This window comes from Ruditapes philippinarum, unplaced genomic scaffold (genome assembly GCF_026571515.1).
Source record: "Ruditapes philippinarum isolate M1 unplaced genomic scaffold, ASM2657151v2 ctg659_1_1_1_1, whole genome shotgun sequence".
Lineage (NCBI taxonomy): Eukaryota > Metazoa > Mollusca > Bivalvia > Venerida > Veneridae > Ruditapes > Ruditapes philippinarum.
The window spans coordinates 24,406-41,326 of NW_026859266.1; the positions used below are offsets into that span (position 1 = coordinate 24,406).

The window sequence follows — 16,921 nt, forward strand, 5'->3', positions numbered from 1 at the left end:
CAATGTATAATGAGATTTGTCCAATCTTATTTAGCTGAGAGATTTGGCTGAGATTAGATTCATTATTATGGTTCTAGGTGACACAAAAAGATTTGAGCCGCGTCACAACAAAACCAACATAATGGGTTTGCGACCAGCATGGATCCAGACCAGCCTGCGCATCCGTGCAGTCTGATCAGGATCCATGCTGTTCGCTTATCAACTCTATTACAAGTGGAGAAACTGACAGCGAACAGCATGGATCCTGATCAGACTGCGCGGATCAATGCTGGTCGCAAAACCACTATGTTGGTTTTGTTGTGACGCGGCTCAATTGCAGTAGGATTGTAGGAATTGTTTGGCTCAGTCTGCATCATACTTCTCATTCTTCAGAGTTAAGGGTTCATCCCAAATCCTCCTCAGACTTACAGACTTACACTTGCAAGAAAACATGGATTTGTTCTTAATGCACAGAATTTATGGGGGAGGAAGGAATATTGGAATAATTGCTGTCTGACTTTATGAATAATCTCTGCAGAAAATGATACCAGTTTATTTAGATAGGCTCTTAGTAAGAGATTGAGCTATTGATTTTAAGTTATAATTCAATATAATACAATCGGTCATAACCTGTACAATGCTAAATATCCTAAATGGACTAGTCCATCTTTTAATCTGGACAAGACCATTTATCATTTTAAGGGGAAATTTTAAATAAATTCTGCCTGAATAGCAAAGATTGCAGACCATGACAGATATGTCTGCACTGATGGCAATGTAGATTCTATAGCAGCCATCAAGCTAAGCGTGTTTGTGTTTCTACATAAAAAATATATTAATTTATAAGAAGAATGAATAGTGTAGCTGCTCATTGTATTTATTCTTTTGATAAATTGCCTTAATCTTTACTTAGAAAGTAAGATCGCTGAAATTTTTGTCTCATCCTCTTACTTGCAAACAACATGTTATAGTCTACCAAAGCATCATTTCAAGTATCTATAGGACTAATTTTTAAAAAATTGAAGCTCTGGAAAAGTCCATAATGACTGAATTATTGTCAACCATAGAAAGTTTAAAGTTGACTAGATACCGTCATGATATTATTTCAATAAATAATTACAAGAGCAAGCTATTGCTTTGTTTGTCTATTGAATTCAGGTTTTACCTCTTCGGTTTGAAATATGTATCTATATCAGTTTCAGGTGAACATCTTGCATAAAAATATCATGGTCTGTTATTTTCATTTATGATAAATTGCATCACTTTAGTAATGTTTTGATGTATTGTTGTTTCTAGGACCTGTTCTCAAGTAACTGGAAGTCTGGTGTTGCCTCGGTGAAAACCGGAAGATCGGCGTCATTAGATAGTTTACCGGGTAAATATTATCTTTTTTCTTGCTGTGTGGTTAACCTTTTACCACATAAGCATATTGTAAGAATATTATATTAAGATAGTATAAGTAATGCTTCAATACTGATCAAACTTGGCACAAATTTTAACTTGACATAGCCTTTGTATCGGCATGCTCAATCTTAAATTTCCTGTTACCATGGCAATGAGAGACATCTCAAAATTGCCAAAAATCACTATTTTGTGTTGTTTTTTCCATCAAAACTGATTTCAAAGTGTTACAACTTCTAAATGGATTGAGATAGAAACAAAGGCTTTTCAGTGTTGGTTACACGTTGCCTTAAGATTGACCTGAGGCCAAAATTGTCTTAACAATGAGGGGATTCACTGCCCCCTTCAAACCCCCAAACAAAAGGGGGCACATCCCCCCTTGATGTACTTTTTTTGACAACACATGAGAGTAAATTTAAAGTGGCAGGGTGGTTAAAGATGCTGGCTTCAAATGAATCATGCTAAAATCACAGTAGCTCTGGATTAGAATTCCTCCGATATGTTCATGTTAAACATGACTTTTAAAAATCAGTGGTTGTACCTGTGAGCCCATATTTTGTCTCGGGCTGAAACTTTGTTTAGAGGGTCGCTATATTTGTATATTTGTTACACAAGTGAAGTCGGAAAGTCACTTAATGACATTTACATAAATGATGTGATTCAACCTCTATAAAAAGTAATTGTCTTGGCAGAAGGCCAGGCAGCACATATTGTACTGTAAGACCAGAGTCAATTATCTGCCCCACAGCTTCCATCTTTTCATATGAATATTGTCCCGATGAGTCCAAATATAAGTGTGTGATAAACATTTTTAGTTGCCTCAGGATACCCATATGGGTGACACGTTCTAGAATACTGTTTATAATGTTACATTTTGAAATATTGTGCAACAAATACAGAAATAAAAGTCCATTGTGGGAGAGGCAGTATTACTGGTTATTTTACATGTAAGGCGTAAAGCACCATTTTTTAAAGTCTCAACCAAGATACTTGTAGGAAAACGATCTAGTACGGAAAGCTTGGAATTGAACCCATGTCCCCTTTATTAATTTAAATTAATACCTATGTTACTATATATAGTAACAAAATCTAGGGTACCGGTATTTCAGGGCCATTATGACAAGATCTAGGTCATTATGTGATTTTGGCCGCCTTGCTACTCGGCATTATTTTTCCATAATGGGCGAGTGAATGAGCGCACATACAGAATGACGTCATCAACTCTCAGTGACTTTCAAGATGGCTGCTGACGTTGAATGAACTAAAGTCACTTGCACACAAAATTTAAAGTTTAAATGACGTATTCAATCGCAATCAACAAAGCTTAACATTGAATATTTATAAACTCAAGAAAAGAATACAATAACTCATTCCAAGACAAAACATGACCCTCTGAAATTCCAAAAATGATTTCAGTTAGACGGTAGACAAAAAGATCGTATCGATGGCAAATTTTTTAGAGCTAGACATAAATCTCGGAAACCATTCTTGAAGACACTAAAGTTTATAAAAAATACAAGAGTATTATCGATATAAACAACAATAAAACAACATTGTCTCATATTTATTTTGTTTTGTCATATTTTTAAAGGTAATCGGAGAATTAAACTGAATGACAGCTACATGTGTATTAAAATTTTGTTTACATTGACAACAGTCCGTTTCTTAGAAAGGGCGACAACCAAGATTAGCGGCTATGTCTAAATGCCGTATTTCGGACATTATAAGGTATTAAAGACGTTAATACTTGGTTGCTGCTCGGCATTATGCGATAATGGCCCTTGAGTCCATAATGTCCTTCGGGCCTGCGGCCCTCAGGCCATTATGCACATCTTCGGGCCATTATGGCATAATGCCGAGCAGCAACCAAGTACTAACCACTAAGTAGCCAGGCAGTGTTACCAGTAAGTCTCTGTGCCTGCTTTTCCAAATACAAGGCCGGACAAGTCTTGTTATATGTTCTTACAGGGGTAAAGAACTAATGTGAGAATTTTTATTTATTTCAGAAAATCCAATGGACGTGACGGATTTTGAGGCAGTACAGATGAGGTCAACGAGCCTCAGTAATGAGGCGGCCAAACATCGTATCTCTGTGAAACCAAAGACCAAACGTGTGTCAAAGAAAGTGTCAATGAGGAAGAGGGAGGTAATAAATGTTTTCATCTTACAAGACATAATGCATAGTTATCATTAACTTTAGTTATTATGAAACAATGAAATAAATAGTAGGATCACAAGTTTTTGTTGATACAAGACAAAAAAGAAAATTTATTATAACATGTTAAATGATTGTTTTTATAGTTATCTTTGTATGTTTGAAAGAAAAATGTCCAAAAAAAGCTTATATAGATAATATATTACTTAATATAACAAAGAGAAGTTCAAATGGTAAGATTGAGTGATATAGGGTCATTGTTTTATAGTCTTCTCTTGTTTTAATGTGTAACGTAAACAGATGTAAAGCCTGGGGGCAAACTTTGTGGGTTTTTAAAAAAAAAATTCTTTCATGATTTTGATATATCTACTTATTGATGTTTCTTAGCATTTTAATGTAGAAAAACATTATATATCCATATTTGAATATTTTTTTTCTCATCAGAATTGATTTTCCTCAAGGGACAAAACTTTTAGTTGATACAAGACAAGAACTCTTGAGTTCATTCCCTTATATTTTTATATGAACTCTTTGAAAAAGAAATGCATTATAAATAATAAGTTATTTAAGACAAAACTTAATATGTAGTTATTTTCGTTTATATTCAAGTATCTAGAATTTCATATTTTTGATGATGCATTAAGTCCACAGTATCTGTCAAGCAATAAAAAGATAAGATTTGAATATAAATTGTTTAGAATTTTGACCTTACATGTAAGATCATATTGGCATGGCCTATTGTTGTAAGTCATTGCTGATTCATGTAGAAAATTTGATTTTGTTGAAAATTTGTTAGTATTCGAGAGGGAGAATTAGGATCCAAAGGCTATTATTATTATTGTCATGTAATTGTAAAAATAATTTATGCAAAACTGACAAATATTTGTATGTAGTATGTTATTCATATGTATATGTAAAAGTATTGCAAGCACTGTATTATGTACAGTATGTATGTTTATGTTGTCTTGGCCATATTCATCACTATGTAATTGTTAATGTGGCCAAATGCATGATATTATGCCGGTTTGCTATTTAAAAAACTGAAACTATTTTGAATAATTATGATATGATTATATGATTTCAGAGGTCACCAGCATCGCCCCTGTTACCAGATGTAAAAGAGGAATCCCCGACAAAATCACTGTCAGATCAAGGTATATAGCTCATGTCATGTGTTTTTGATTTTAAAAAATCTGTTTGAGTTAACCATTTGTTAACTCCTTACCTGATGAAACCAAAATTGATTAGCATTTGTCACCAGTATAGAACCAGGCCAATCTTCACATCTGTGCAGTCTGACCAGGCTCTATACTGTTTGCAACTAAGTTCTGAACTCAATCTTTGAAGAATAGGGAGAAGAACTATTGTACTCACCCTGGCATTGCTGTTGTCGTCACTGTCACACTTTGGTTAAGTTTTTGCATGCAAGTTGGTATCTCCAAAACTTCCAAAGGGAATTTGTTGGAAATTCATACATTTGCTCTTTGTAGTTATCTTATGTTAGGTTTTGTTTGGATTTTCACATTTTATACTTTTTGAGGATGTGAAGTGGTATCAATTATTTCTGAGCAACTTGCATTTTGAGAATTGTTTTGAGATAAGTCTGAAAATATTGCAAAAATAGTCTGAAAATATTGTAGAAATTTTTCCTTAAACTTTTTAAATGATGAAGGGCAATACCAGTTTAACTAATTAGTCAAATTAGTATGAAAAGTCTTCATCAGTATTGATTTTAAGGTAAAATATACACAGTGTTAAGCTGGTGGAATTTCAGCATGTTTTGCCATTCATATAATTTATGATATCCTATAAGGATGAAAAATAAAGCAATGTGATTTTATAAGGTTTTGTTTGAATAGATAGATAGAAGCTTATGCTCTTTAAATGCATTATGAGTTTTATAATAGTTTAAGTTTTTTTTCTTATTCTGTATTTCAGAACATAAGGACACTAATGTTCCCCACAAGACTGTTATATCAACCACAATTCCTGTTGGTCCACAAGCAGACGCAAATGTTAATGTCATTCCAAAATCGGAACCTAAAGATATTCCAAGTCATCAAGAAGTCACAAGAAGGTCACATGTCAGAGATATGGCAAGGTCAGACCCAAGTGTTATTCCAGGGTCAGGATGTCATAGTGACCATAAAAGTAGGCCGCGATCTTTGTCACCATTGTCGACAAGCCCAGTGTCTAAGTCTATGCTAAATGATGTGAAATTGCGACCCAGGCCTACTTCAGGAAAGTTTGATGGTGACGATGTTAAAAAAGAAGCCGCAAGTAGTGAAAATGAACTGGCAAAAGCCTTTAACAGGGCAAAGAGAATTTCTAAAAAGTTTGATGAAGAGGGTAATGTAGTAGAAATGAATGCCAAGTCAAGTAATAAGGTTCAAGGGAAAGAAAAGCAGGCAGAAGAAACTAAACCTGTTTTAGTTGCTTCCCCTGTCAAAGACTCACCTGTATCACCTGTTTCAGGTGTAAGCTTTGTTCTGAAAAAGGAACCGTTGCGACCAGGAAACAAAACAGACAGTTCAAGAAATAGTGATAATGAGCCAAAAGAACTTTCAAAAACTTCAGCCCCATTGCCAAAGGCCACAATAACAGACACCCCAAAATCTGTTATTATTAGCACAAGTAGTGTTGAAACAGCAAAAGAAAGCAAGCCAGTTGAGAAAGAAGTTAAAGTAGGTGTAACAGAGGTGTCTCCAAAGCAAGGATCTCCTGAGAAATTAGCTTCTCCGAGAGAAGACTATAAACTTAAAAGAGCTGTTAGAAGTAAAACACTGCCAGTTTCCAAAGATATAATGAACAAAACTGAAGAACCTGAAACCAAAGTAATGGTAACCAGATCAGGAAGTCCACCTCTAGGGAATGTGAAAAGAAATGACTACGAAAATGTTGAAATTGGAGGGAAAGGGCCAACTTTTCAGTCTAAAAGGTCGTCCTGGGCTCCAGCAAGTGCAACTACCGCAAATGCTATAGCAGAACCTGCTTGGGTTGTGCGTGCAAGATTGAAAAAAATGGAACCGGATAAAAAAGTAGAAGTGGATAAACCTGATACTGCTAAAGAAGTTAAAGTAGAAGTTAAAGGAGCAAGTCAGAGTAATAGTGTTAAAAATGAAAAAGCTGAAACTGTTGATAAAGTAGCAAATGAACAAAAATCTGATATTCCAAAGGGCACAGTGCAAACAGGTGGTGTAAAGACATGGGCTCAAAATTTTAGTGCAAAACCATTTGAAAAATCACTAGGATCTAAGCCAAATATTGCTTCTGTAAAACCAAGTGTTCAATCTGTTAAGCCTCCTGTAACAAATATGGATCAACAATCTAAAGCAAGTGTTTCAGTAAATCCATCAGTTAGTTCTAATTTTGTTACTTCAGCAAACTCAAAGCCAACTGCAACAGTATCTGCCAAACCAAATGTTACATCTGTTTTAAAACCAACAATTTCTTCAACTGTTTCTAAACCAAATTTTTCTTCTCCTGCTAAAACATCTGTTTCAGGAGCACCAAAACCTACATTTTCTAAGCCGTCTGTGACGGCCAGTTCAAAGCCAGCTGTGTCAGTCACTTCAGCTTCAAGTGCTGACAAACCTGCCAGTTCAGTTTCTGGAACATTAAGCTCAGACAAACCATTTTCTCAAAGTGTTAAATCTACCACAGCATTTGGCGGTGTGTCCTCTGCATCAAGTAACTTTTCAAGGTCTTTTACTGCGAAATCAGGGACCAGTGTTCAAAAGACAGTTCAAGATACAAAGTCTGCTTTTCAGTCTTCTGTGAAACCAGTCAGTATTGCAAGAGCAGATTCAAAAGACTCTACAAATAAATCTATATCCATCAGCAGCATTAACAAAACATCCAATCAAGATAATAAAAAAGCTGATAATGATATGAAGAATGCAAGTACTGCAACTTCATCTTTGAAATCTAGCGGCTCATTTGATAAATCAAAACCAGCACTTAGCAGCGTTGGTGGTTCAAAGCCGGAAACCAGCTCAGCAGTTCCAGCCTGGAAACAAGCTTTGAATCAGCGGAAACCAGCAACTGTGTCCCCATCAGTGAAGATAGAAATAATAGACAAAGATGCAGAAAAACCAGCTCAGAAAAAGGTTGAAGAGGTGAGATTTATACACCTGTGTATTTTTACTAATTGATGCTTTGAAAAACATATTCAATAAGATTTTTTGGTCACTGATTCAAACAAGGTAAAATTTGTGTACCTTGTTGTACACTTGGTATTAAGTATTATGAAAAATGATAATTATGAAATCTAAATCTTGTGGTATGTTCATAAAGCATTGATATTAAGGTGTCCATGGCCCATTGGTTGTTAACTTCAAACCACTTCTCCCTCACTGCTGTGGGTTTGAATCCAGCCAGGGACTTTGGATTTTTTCATGTGAGGAAGCTATCGCATCTAACTCACCGAACATTAGTGGTTCTACTCAGTTGCCTGTTCATACCTGAAATAATGCATTGAGGGTCATCTGAGGTCTTCCTCCATCAGTAAAGCTGGATTGTCACCATATACCTTTGCCTTGTCAATGATGGGATGTAAAACCCAACCAAAAAAAACATGATTTCTCAAGGCATTGCATTAATTTATATTTTTTTTTGTTGATAATTGATTTTGATACAATTTCTTGCTTTCTTGATATTGCAGTTGAGAAACAAATTTAAGACATGGTAAAAATTAATGTGATAACCTGATTATTCTTTACCATCTGTTGTATATGTGATTTTCTTGCTCATTTGATGTTGAACTCTTTCTAATATGTTATAAGGCAGAGTATAAATTCAAGTTGACTGAAACCTTTCCTTGTAGATCAGTGCCGTTTCATAAACTTTGGCTCATGAGTCATTTATTGCCTTTTACATAAAGTAATTTCAACCTAAGGTTGTTCCCTGAAGCTGAAAAATTGTTGGGAAATACTCCCAAATTCTTCTGCAAACCACATTGATGGTGGGATAACTGGTTAGGAAACCCAGAAAAAAAAATTGTTTGGTGTGAATATGATTTAAAGAGCTATGGCAGGCATCACAAAAGGGTTTGATAAAGAAAAATACTGCACAGATTTACAATTCAACCAGGCTTGGCTCATAATGCTGGAAGTATACTTTAGATACTTTATTGTTACATGCTTAATTTACTCCTTTCTGAATATTTATTACCATATTTTTTTTAATTGATTTTGTCTCAACAGTATGTGATACCAGTATTGTGTTTGCCTGAGTCTGATTCATTATATGCATGTTCTATAATAATAAAAATCCCCTCTTCTAACTCTGCAACATTAATTATGCCTTGCTGTTTATATTTCTTATTACAATACAACTGTCGTTCTGAGAAGAAGAAAAAATCAGCCCTATGTTCTTGCATTAAACATGCATGAGTTTGAACTTGAATCCCATGCTATGCTCAATTTGTAAAAGTAGATGTGTCTTGCTTTGAATATACCAAAATGTTGTTAATTGGTTTATAACGAGGCATAGCTGGGTTTAAATTTATGTGTAGGTCAATCTAGAAGGTTTGGAGGCACAACCCCAAAGATTTGTTTTGCTTTGGAATAAAAAAACACACACACACACAACAAATCATGTGTGAATTTGATTTTTGGGAAAATCAATTGTGTGAATTCTTATATATTTTTAAGATTTATAGTTAAAAAATAATGAAAACATTTTACATCCATTTTACATCACACCATAATTTTTCTTTACACAGTAAAATGGACAAAAGAATGTTAACCCTTTACCACATATATACGCGAAACAACGCACTTTCGACCCCCCCCCCTTTTTTAGGCCTCAAATAGTGAAAAAATGTCCTATTTGGGCCCCAAACATAAGTTTTCGTTTGAGAAATGTTGCTTAAAAAATTGAGCACTTTTTCGGCGCCGCCCCCCATCCAAAAGATACATCAGGGGGTTGCCAGAAGGGGGATGTGCCCCCTTCTGTTAGGGGGGTTTGAAGGGGGGCGGAGTCCCCCTCATCGCCAAGAAAATTTTGGACTTGTGAGAGGCTAAAAATGACCCCAGGTCGATCATAATGTAACGTTTAACCAACGCTGAAAAACCTTTGACTCTATCTCAATCCCTTGAGCAGTTGCAGCACTTTGAAATAAATTTTGATGGAAAAAATCGAGGCAAAATAGTGATTTTTGGCAATTTTGAGATGTCCCCTCGTTGCCATGGTAACAGGAAATTTAAGATTGAGCATGTCGTTACAAAGACAATGGTCCAGTCAACATTTGTGCCAAGTTTGATTAGTATTGAAGCATTTTTCATAGTTTCATAGCAGTTTGAACTTGTAACAGGAGGCTTTTCAGTGAAAACGGCCATTTTTCACAATATGCTCATGGGGGAAAGGGTTAACTAAAAAAATTATAAATGTTACAAAACAACAATTTTTCACCAAAATTAGGGCAAATACGACATGTTAACATGGAAAAACTAGTTTTTAGGTGATTCCAAAGTTTTTCATCATTTTTTGTTAACCCTTTACCACATATATACGCGAAACAACGCACTTTCGACCCCCCCCCTTTTTTAGGCCTCAAATAGTGAAAAAATGTCCTATTTGGGCCCCAAACATAAGTTTTCGTTTGAGAAATGTTGCTTAAAAAATTGAGCACTTTTTCGGCGCCGCCCCCCATCCAAAAGATACATCAGGGGGTTGCCAGAAGGGGGATGTGCCCCCTTCTGTTAGGGGGGTTTGAAGGGGGGCGGAGTCCCCCTCATCGCCAAGAAAATTTTGGACTTGTGAGAGGCTAAAAATGACCCCAGGTCGATCATAATGTAACGTTTAACCAACGCTGAAAAACCTTTGACTCTATCTCAATCCCTTGAGCAGTTGCAGCACTTTGAAATAAATTTTGATGGAAAAAATCGAGGCAAAATAGTGATTTTTGGCAATTTTGAGATGTCCCCTCGTTGCCATGGTAACAGGAAATTTAAGACTGAGCATGTCTTTACAAAGACAATGGTCCAGTCAACATTTGTGCCAAGTTTGATTAGTATTGAAGCATTTTTCATAGTTTCATAGCAGTTTGAACTTGTAACAGGAGGCTTTTCAGTGAAAACGGCCATTTTTCACAATATGCTCATGGGGGAAAGGGTTAAACAAGGAAGAAAAAAAAATGTTATGTTTATTTGTTTTTATGTTAAGAATTTGTCAAATAAAGAAGCTTAATAGGGCAAAAAACGTGTTTTGACATGTTAATTTGTGCAAAATGATTCATCATATCATTTTTGAACAAAATGTTTTATACAAAAGAGCTTAATATAAATGTTGTAATATCTTTATTAGTACTTTAAGTAGACTTCTGTTTAAATCAGTTATGACCTAGTGACCTATTTAATTTGCTTATTTGTGATTTTTTTTTTCCAGAAACCTGCCCCTGTCCAGCTTCGACCAGAAAAATGCGGAAATATGTCTGTGAACAGACCATCCAAGGTGCTGGATATGGTAAAAAGCTTCCAGAATCTTCAGGTCACGTGATCAGGATGTATATTATGTCACATGACAACAGCCAACCAATGAGATCAGTCCATCATTGATGTATAGACTGAATTGACCAATGAAACTGCTTGCAATTTTACACTTTATGAAGAATCTATTTCTACATTCAGTATTTATTTGATGTGGGTTTTCTTATAGACATAATACAGCATGGTTTATAACATGCATTTAGAATGTTTTTTTGCCATTGTCAGACAGGCTTTTTTTACATTCAGTAGCTTTATTTCTGCATAATCTATTTCTAAATCATCATGAAATATTTTTGCATTTGTATGATTACAACAGTTACAACGTATATACATAAGAATGACCAGTTGTTTTAAATTTAATTACTTTTTTTCCAAAGCTTTTTTTTTTTAGATGTTCCAACTTTTTTTAAGTGTTTGATTTGTATACACCTAACTATTTTTCAATATAAGATGTAATTGCAAATTTTACATTTAGATAAAAGGCTGTGAAAGTTATGTTTTCCTGACTTAAGAAAAAGTAAAATTTTGATGTAGCATAATTTTCAATTCATTCCTGTGTAGAATGTCAAATTTTACTAATCAATAGTGGTAGTGTGTTCATTGAATTCAAAGTCATAAATTATTTTTTTTGAAAAACTAGCACTTATAGTATTGGGTGTTCAATTTTAGATTTAATTTTAAAGATGATAAGGGTGTCCCTGTCTTATTGAAAATACTAGGTCCATTACAGCCTTAATTGTTAGTATAGAAATTTATTGGAATATGAAATATAGGAAACAAAATGTTATGAAATTATGATAAGACATATAGATTTATATTTTTCCTTATCCACATAACTTACATGTTAACGAATATGCATTTTTAAAAATGAGCATGTATACATGTGTTTATTCAATAGGCTTTCATTGAATATGTACTGTGTACTATGTACATACGTAAGAAATTGCCTGTACATCATAATATCTCGTGTGTAAATAATGTACATTCTGTAGAGAATTGTATAATAATAAATGTATTATATTGTACTGTATAAAAAAAGAGGGGATTTTTACAACAGCTCTCGGATGGAGTGTTGATTTATGTATATAGAAGTGGCTTTATGATTTCATAAGTAATTTGAGTATATCTTTATGTACATATATATGTATATGAGAAAAGGCATTATGAATCCATTATCTGTTGGCGACACTAGATGTACATAAAACACTGACAGTATATCACTTGAAATGCACATGTCCACAGTTTGGTGCGCAACAATTGAAATAAGAGTTGCAACAAGTACAATAAGAGTTGCACTACAGAGATATTCTAAGAAAGACAATTTCTGTATGTTAAGTTTGGATCTTTTTTTTATGAAATAGAAGTTAAAGTTTATAAAGCTGTATGAAAAGAAATGAGGGTTTTAATGGTTTTGGGATGATTTTTTGTAACAGCGCAATTTGCTTTGAAGGAAATATACATTAAATATATATTTCTTCATACAGGTTATAGGAAGTATACCTTATTCATAATTAAAACAATATTATTTTTTAATTTCCTTGCAGCAGATATATAGCTTTATACACTTAAAAATGAAAGAAAATCTTAGAATGGGCCAAATACTTTAAATGACATGCTTAAAAGATGTATTTATTATATTATATTACCAGTGCTTACCTCAGCTTCTTAAGGCATTTTCATGATGAATATTTAATACATGTATTTACTATTTGATCAATTGTCGAAAAATGAATTTCTTATACCTGTCTGTTGTCTGATTGTAGTCTAAACAAAAAAATTACATCTTGTATATGTGGATGAATTTGAAGAATATTGGTCATGGATTCAAGGTTCTGATTGGTTGATGTCAAAGTTTGTATGCAAAATTGACCAATCACTGCTCTGTTAACATAAGGCCATAACTTTAAATATTTGACAAATGGATGGCAAGCTATCATACACATTTAATCTTTAGAAAAATTGAATGTTGTCCATTTAACCAATGAGAAGCATGCTCTTATTTTTAGAAATTAAGCATTCCTATACTGGACCAATAAGAATCATTGATTTGTGAATTTGACCAATTAGAAGCAGGCTAACAGATTTTCTTAGAAAAATATTATCCATACATTAGACCAATGAAAATCAAGTATCTGTTTATTTGACCAACAAGAAGAAAGCTTGTGAACATATAAAGAAATTAGTTAGGTTCTGGACCAATGAGAATAAAGTTTACATATGTTTGACAAACTTTGGTTGTTAATTATCATATTACCCTGCAAGCAGATTTGATATGCATCTAACTTGCATGTTTAATTTAACTTGATATTTTTGCATAAACATATATATTTTTTACAATTATTTGATCTCTTATGTAATAATTTTAAGCAAAATATGGTGATAGAGGCTTTTTATGGGCTAAAAGGGTGATTATTTCTAGCTTTCTTAAAGCCCAGAGGTTGGAAACCAAATGATTTTGTCTCCAGATGTGAAATGTCTTACTGTTTCCACAGGGTTTATAAGCAAGTGGTCTCATAACAAAAATTATTATAAGAAACTGTTGAAATATAAAGCAGGTAATTTATGTAATTTTTGTGAAAAATATTTCATTTCCTAAAATAGCTGTTTTTGATCTTTATACGTAATAGTGCTGTTCTTTGTACTATGAAATGCTGACATCATGCTTTGAATTTAGATGTGTACTTCGTTAGTTGAAAGGATTTCTGATTTTCAGAAACTATTTGGTCACTTTAGTGAAGTAATAGGTTAACTCCTATTAAATTATATAAGATGTTAAATCGTTACTGGACTAAGGTGACGATCTGTTATATAATACTGCAGTCATAAATATTAAAAAATCAACACTTTCTGGATGTTCATTTTACATGTTAAATGCTACCTGATGAAATATAGACTTTTATCAGTAGTAAGATATATATCATATCATTCACTGCAATGTCTCTAAATGTGGATAAATATGTGTTTTGTATTAAGAAAATTGTATAATTATTTAATGACAATAGTGGCATTAAGAAAAAGCATTTTGCTGTATTTCACTTGTACAATTAAGTGCTCAGGTTTGTGTGAAAAATGTTTCTATTTCAATGAGATATATTCAATATTCCATTGAGAACAAATAAATATTCTCTATATACACTTACCTATCTAAACACACATATTTAAACATGAAAGTGGCTGAAGTTTTCATTATCTGTGAACTATATTTCAAAGGAATAAAAGCCCACAAAACATATTTGTGAAAAAAAATGTGCTGCCAAGAGAAAATGGTCCTCGTGCACAGTGATGTTATGCAGTTGTTGTTTTGTAGTATATACATTAAATCTTGTTTGCTGTTTTTTCATCTCTTAAAGTTATACAAAGAAGCCAAAAAAAGAAAAACAACACCTTGATATGCATTTTGGAATATATCCGCAATAAATGTTCAGTAGTAAAATGCAGACCTTTAAAAAAAACAACAACAGCAAAAAATGATAAAAAATACTATGCTTGATTAAAAGAAAATATTTTAAAGTTTTTATAAACGAAACATTCTTCATGTACAGAGTATTTAAAACATTGAATAGTATTGAAATTTTCCTAATTGGGTTGTCACAGTTCATTCAATTATGCACAATGATTTAAATGTATTATAATATTCACATTTTTCGAATACATTCCAATCCTAGAGGGATCAGTAAAATCAAATATTTTTTATTCGGGCCCATTTTTTTTCTTTTTTTCAGTGTACCGCTTTATATATTTTGACCCAATATTTATCAATATTGCAAAAGCCAGTACAGATTTTGATTTATTTACTAAAGTTGCTTGCGTTTCGAAATATTTTCTTTTATTTATTTCAATAGCTTTCTTTCAAACCTTTTTGGCTTTTATTAGAGTTGACTTAGCCAATTTATTATCCTTGCCTTACATTTTTTGGCATTTCTGTCAATTTTATAGTTTTAAAAGATAAATTATGTGTTTGTTTTCAGTAGTGTTACTTTTATCAGTGATTTTTTGTGTTTATATTTCTTGTTGTTACAGTTGGGATGATGTATATTGACACAAATTTTACTAAATGTTTACCATTAATGATATATTTCACATATTAAAACATTTATGCTGATTTTTCTTTCCATGTTTTTTTCTTTCTTAGACCTCCCCTTTGTTGAATGTTTATTGTGTTCTATACCGATGAACTCCCAAATACATCAATGCGGCATCAATGGTAGTGGTGTTGGTAGTTTAATCTCCGGATCACGGCAGTATGCCACATTTAATTTACCAGAGGACAGTTCAGCCACCGCATGGTTTCTAGGAAGGCTGTCACTTCCGCAAGGAACTGATAAGTTCTGTACATGCCAGAGTAGAGGTACAGTGCAAATGAACGTAGAAAGGATTTCATGATCAATCACAACGAAAGTGAACTGCCCCTTCCGATAGTCGTAACCGGGTCGCCCGATTCACAGCCAAACACTATACCTCTACGTTGAGAGTTGACTGCCGCATCAATGTTTGGATTTAAGCTTTTGAATATGGTCGCCACCAGAAATTCAAATTGGTGAATCACTCCAGACAGGTGTAAGTCAGTTGATATTTTGAAACTTAAGATACACGGCTATCTGTCCCTGATGTAACCTCTTGTTCTTTTGACTTGCATAAATTGTAGGAACCTTGTCTAGTCGATTGGTACTGGTAGTCAAATGTCTTAACCCTTACAACGGGAAAAATATCTTGAATGGACTTGTCCATGTCGACTGATTTATTGTATTTAGTGGGAATTTCAAAATACTGACTAAAAAGCAAACTGATGTGCTGGCTTATTTTGACGTATCCGTATATTGCAGCTTGCGTAACTATATAAGGTTTTTATAAGTTTTTTGTCTAAAATATTTCATACAGCAGCCCCATATATTTCATTGTCAACATATAGGATTTTTTCTAAACAAGCCAATCTGATAATCCAGGGTATTTCAAATAGAAGGACCATGGTGTTTCTTAAAACCCAATGAAATAATGAGCATGTTAATTGATGGAAAAAAGTCACACCAGTATAGGCAGGTGTTGCTGCATGTTTCGGTCACTATACAATGTTGCATACAATGATACCATGGCCTCCAAAACCCTCCGCGGAGAAGGCACACGGCAGTACCATAGATGATTGGTTGAGCTGTCGTGACTAACTCTAGAGGGTGGCGCTAGCAAGAGCTGTATTTGTTAGAGATTCCGTCGGAAAGCTGTTGCCTTGGATAGTATTGTCGTCTCCTTCAACCACCAACGAGCGAAGAACAAGTTCCGGGAAGACTCTGCATGACAAATCGCCGCTGATTTGGGCTCTATGAATTGACCAGCAAGTGCGCAGATAATCTGGCCCATATGGTTATTCCAGCGGTCAGTATATATAAATCTATCTACAACAACTACCATGGCCAAAGCCATTTAAAAGACACGAATGAAAGTAAGAGGAGGTAGCGACTAGCTGAATGTTATTAATTTTATTTACATGTATCAAAATTGGTTTTAATGAATATTACGAAAAGATGAATGTTCATTAGTAAGCATTTACGAAATCAGCTGTTGTTTTTTGTCTATCAATCAGCAATTCCATATAAAATTATTTAAAAGCGACCCGACCAATGTATTTAATACATGTAGTGGATTTTGTAATACTTATAATGATTTGTTTCATAATTAAAGTTGTGGTAAAATGGAACAACTTCAATCGGTCGTTGTGGTGAACAGATGGTGTTTGCGCAGACCGTAATTATATTTCCAGTACTTAGTGTTTCTTTAGCTTAAGCAAAGCTTTCTGAAGTTTCTGAACAGGCAAGAAACATTCCAATTTAAATTCATAGTTTGAGAAAAAAAGCCAAATTGTTGCAATTGCTCCGAAAGAACATGGAGCTTTATATTACGTAGT

At 33.8% G+C, this 16,921-nt stretch overlaps 1 protein-coding gene across 3 annotated transcripts in view; it reads left to right on the plus strand.

Annotated features, from left to right (window-relative positions):
• LOC132755886 (uncharacterized) overlaps nt 1–15,127 on the plus strand; it is a 38,059-nt gene extending 22,932 nt beyond the window's left edge. For 2 of the 3 annotated variants that reach the window (XM_060746820.1, XM_060746819.1), the window contains 5 exons: nt 1,276–1,354; nt 3,387–3,526; nt 4,620–4,689; nt 5,474–7,653; nt 10,925–15,127. In XM_060746820.1, coding sequence (XP_060602803.1) covers nt 1,276–1,354; nt 3,387–3,526; nt 4,620–4,689; nt 5,474–7,653; nt 10,925–11,035 — 2,580 coding nt within the window. In that variant the 3' untranslated portion in view covers nt 11,036–15,127. Of the gene's footprint in view, nt 1–1,275; nt 1,355–3,386; nt 3,527–4,619; nt 4,690–5,473; nt 7,654–8,198; nt 8,222–10,924 lie in introns of all 3 variants that reach the window. The other variant, XM_060746821.1, reaches the window with a different exon arrangement.
• Nucleotides 15,128–16,921: the final 1,794 nt, after the last annotated feature.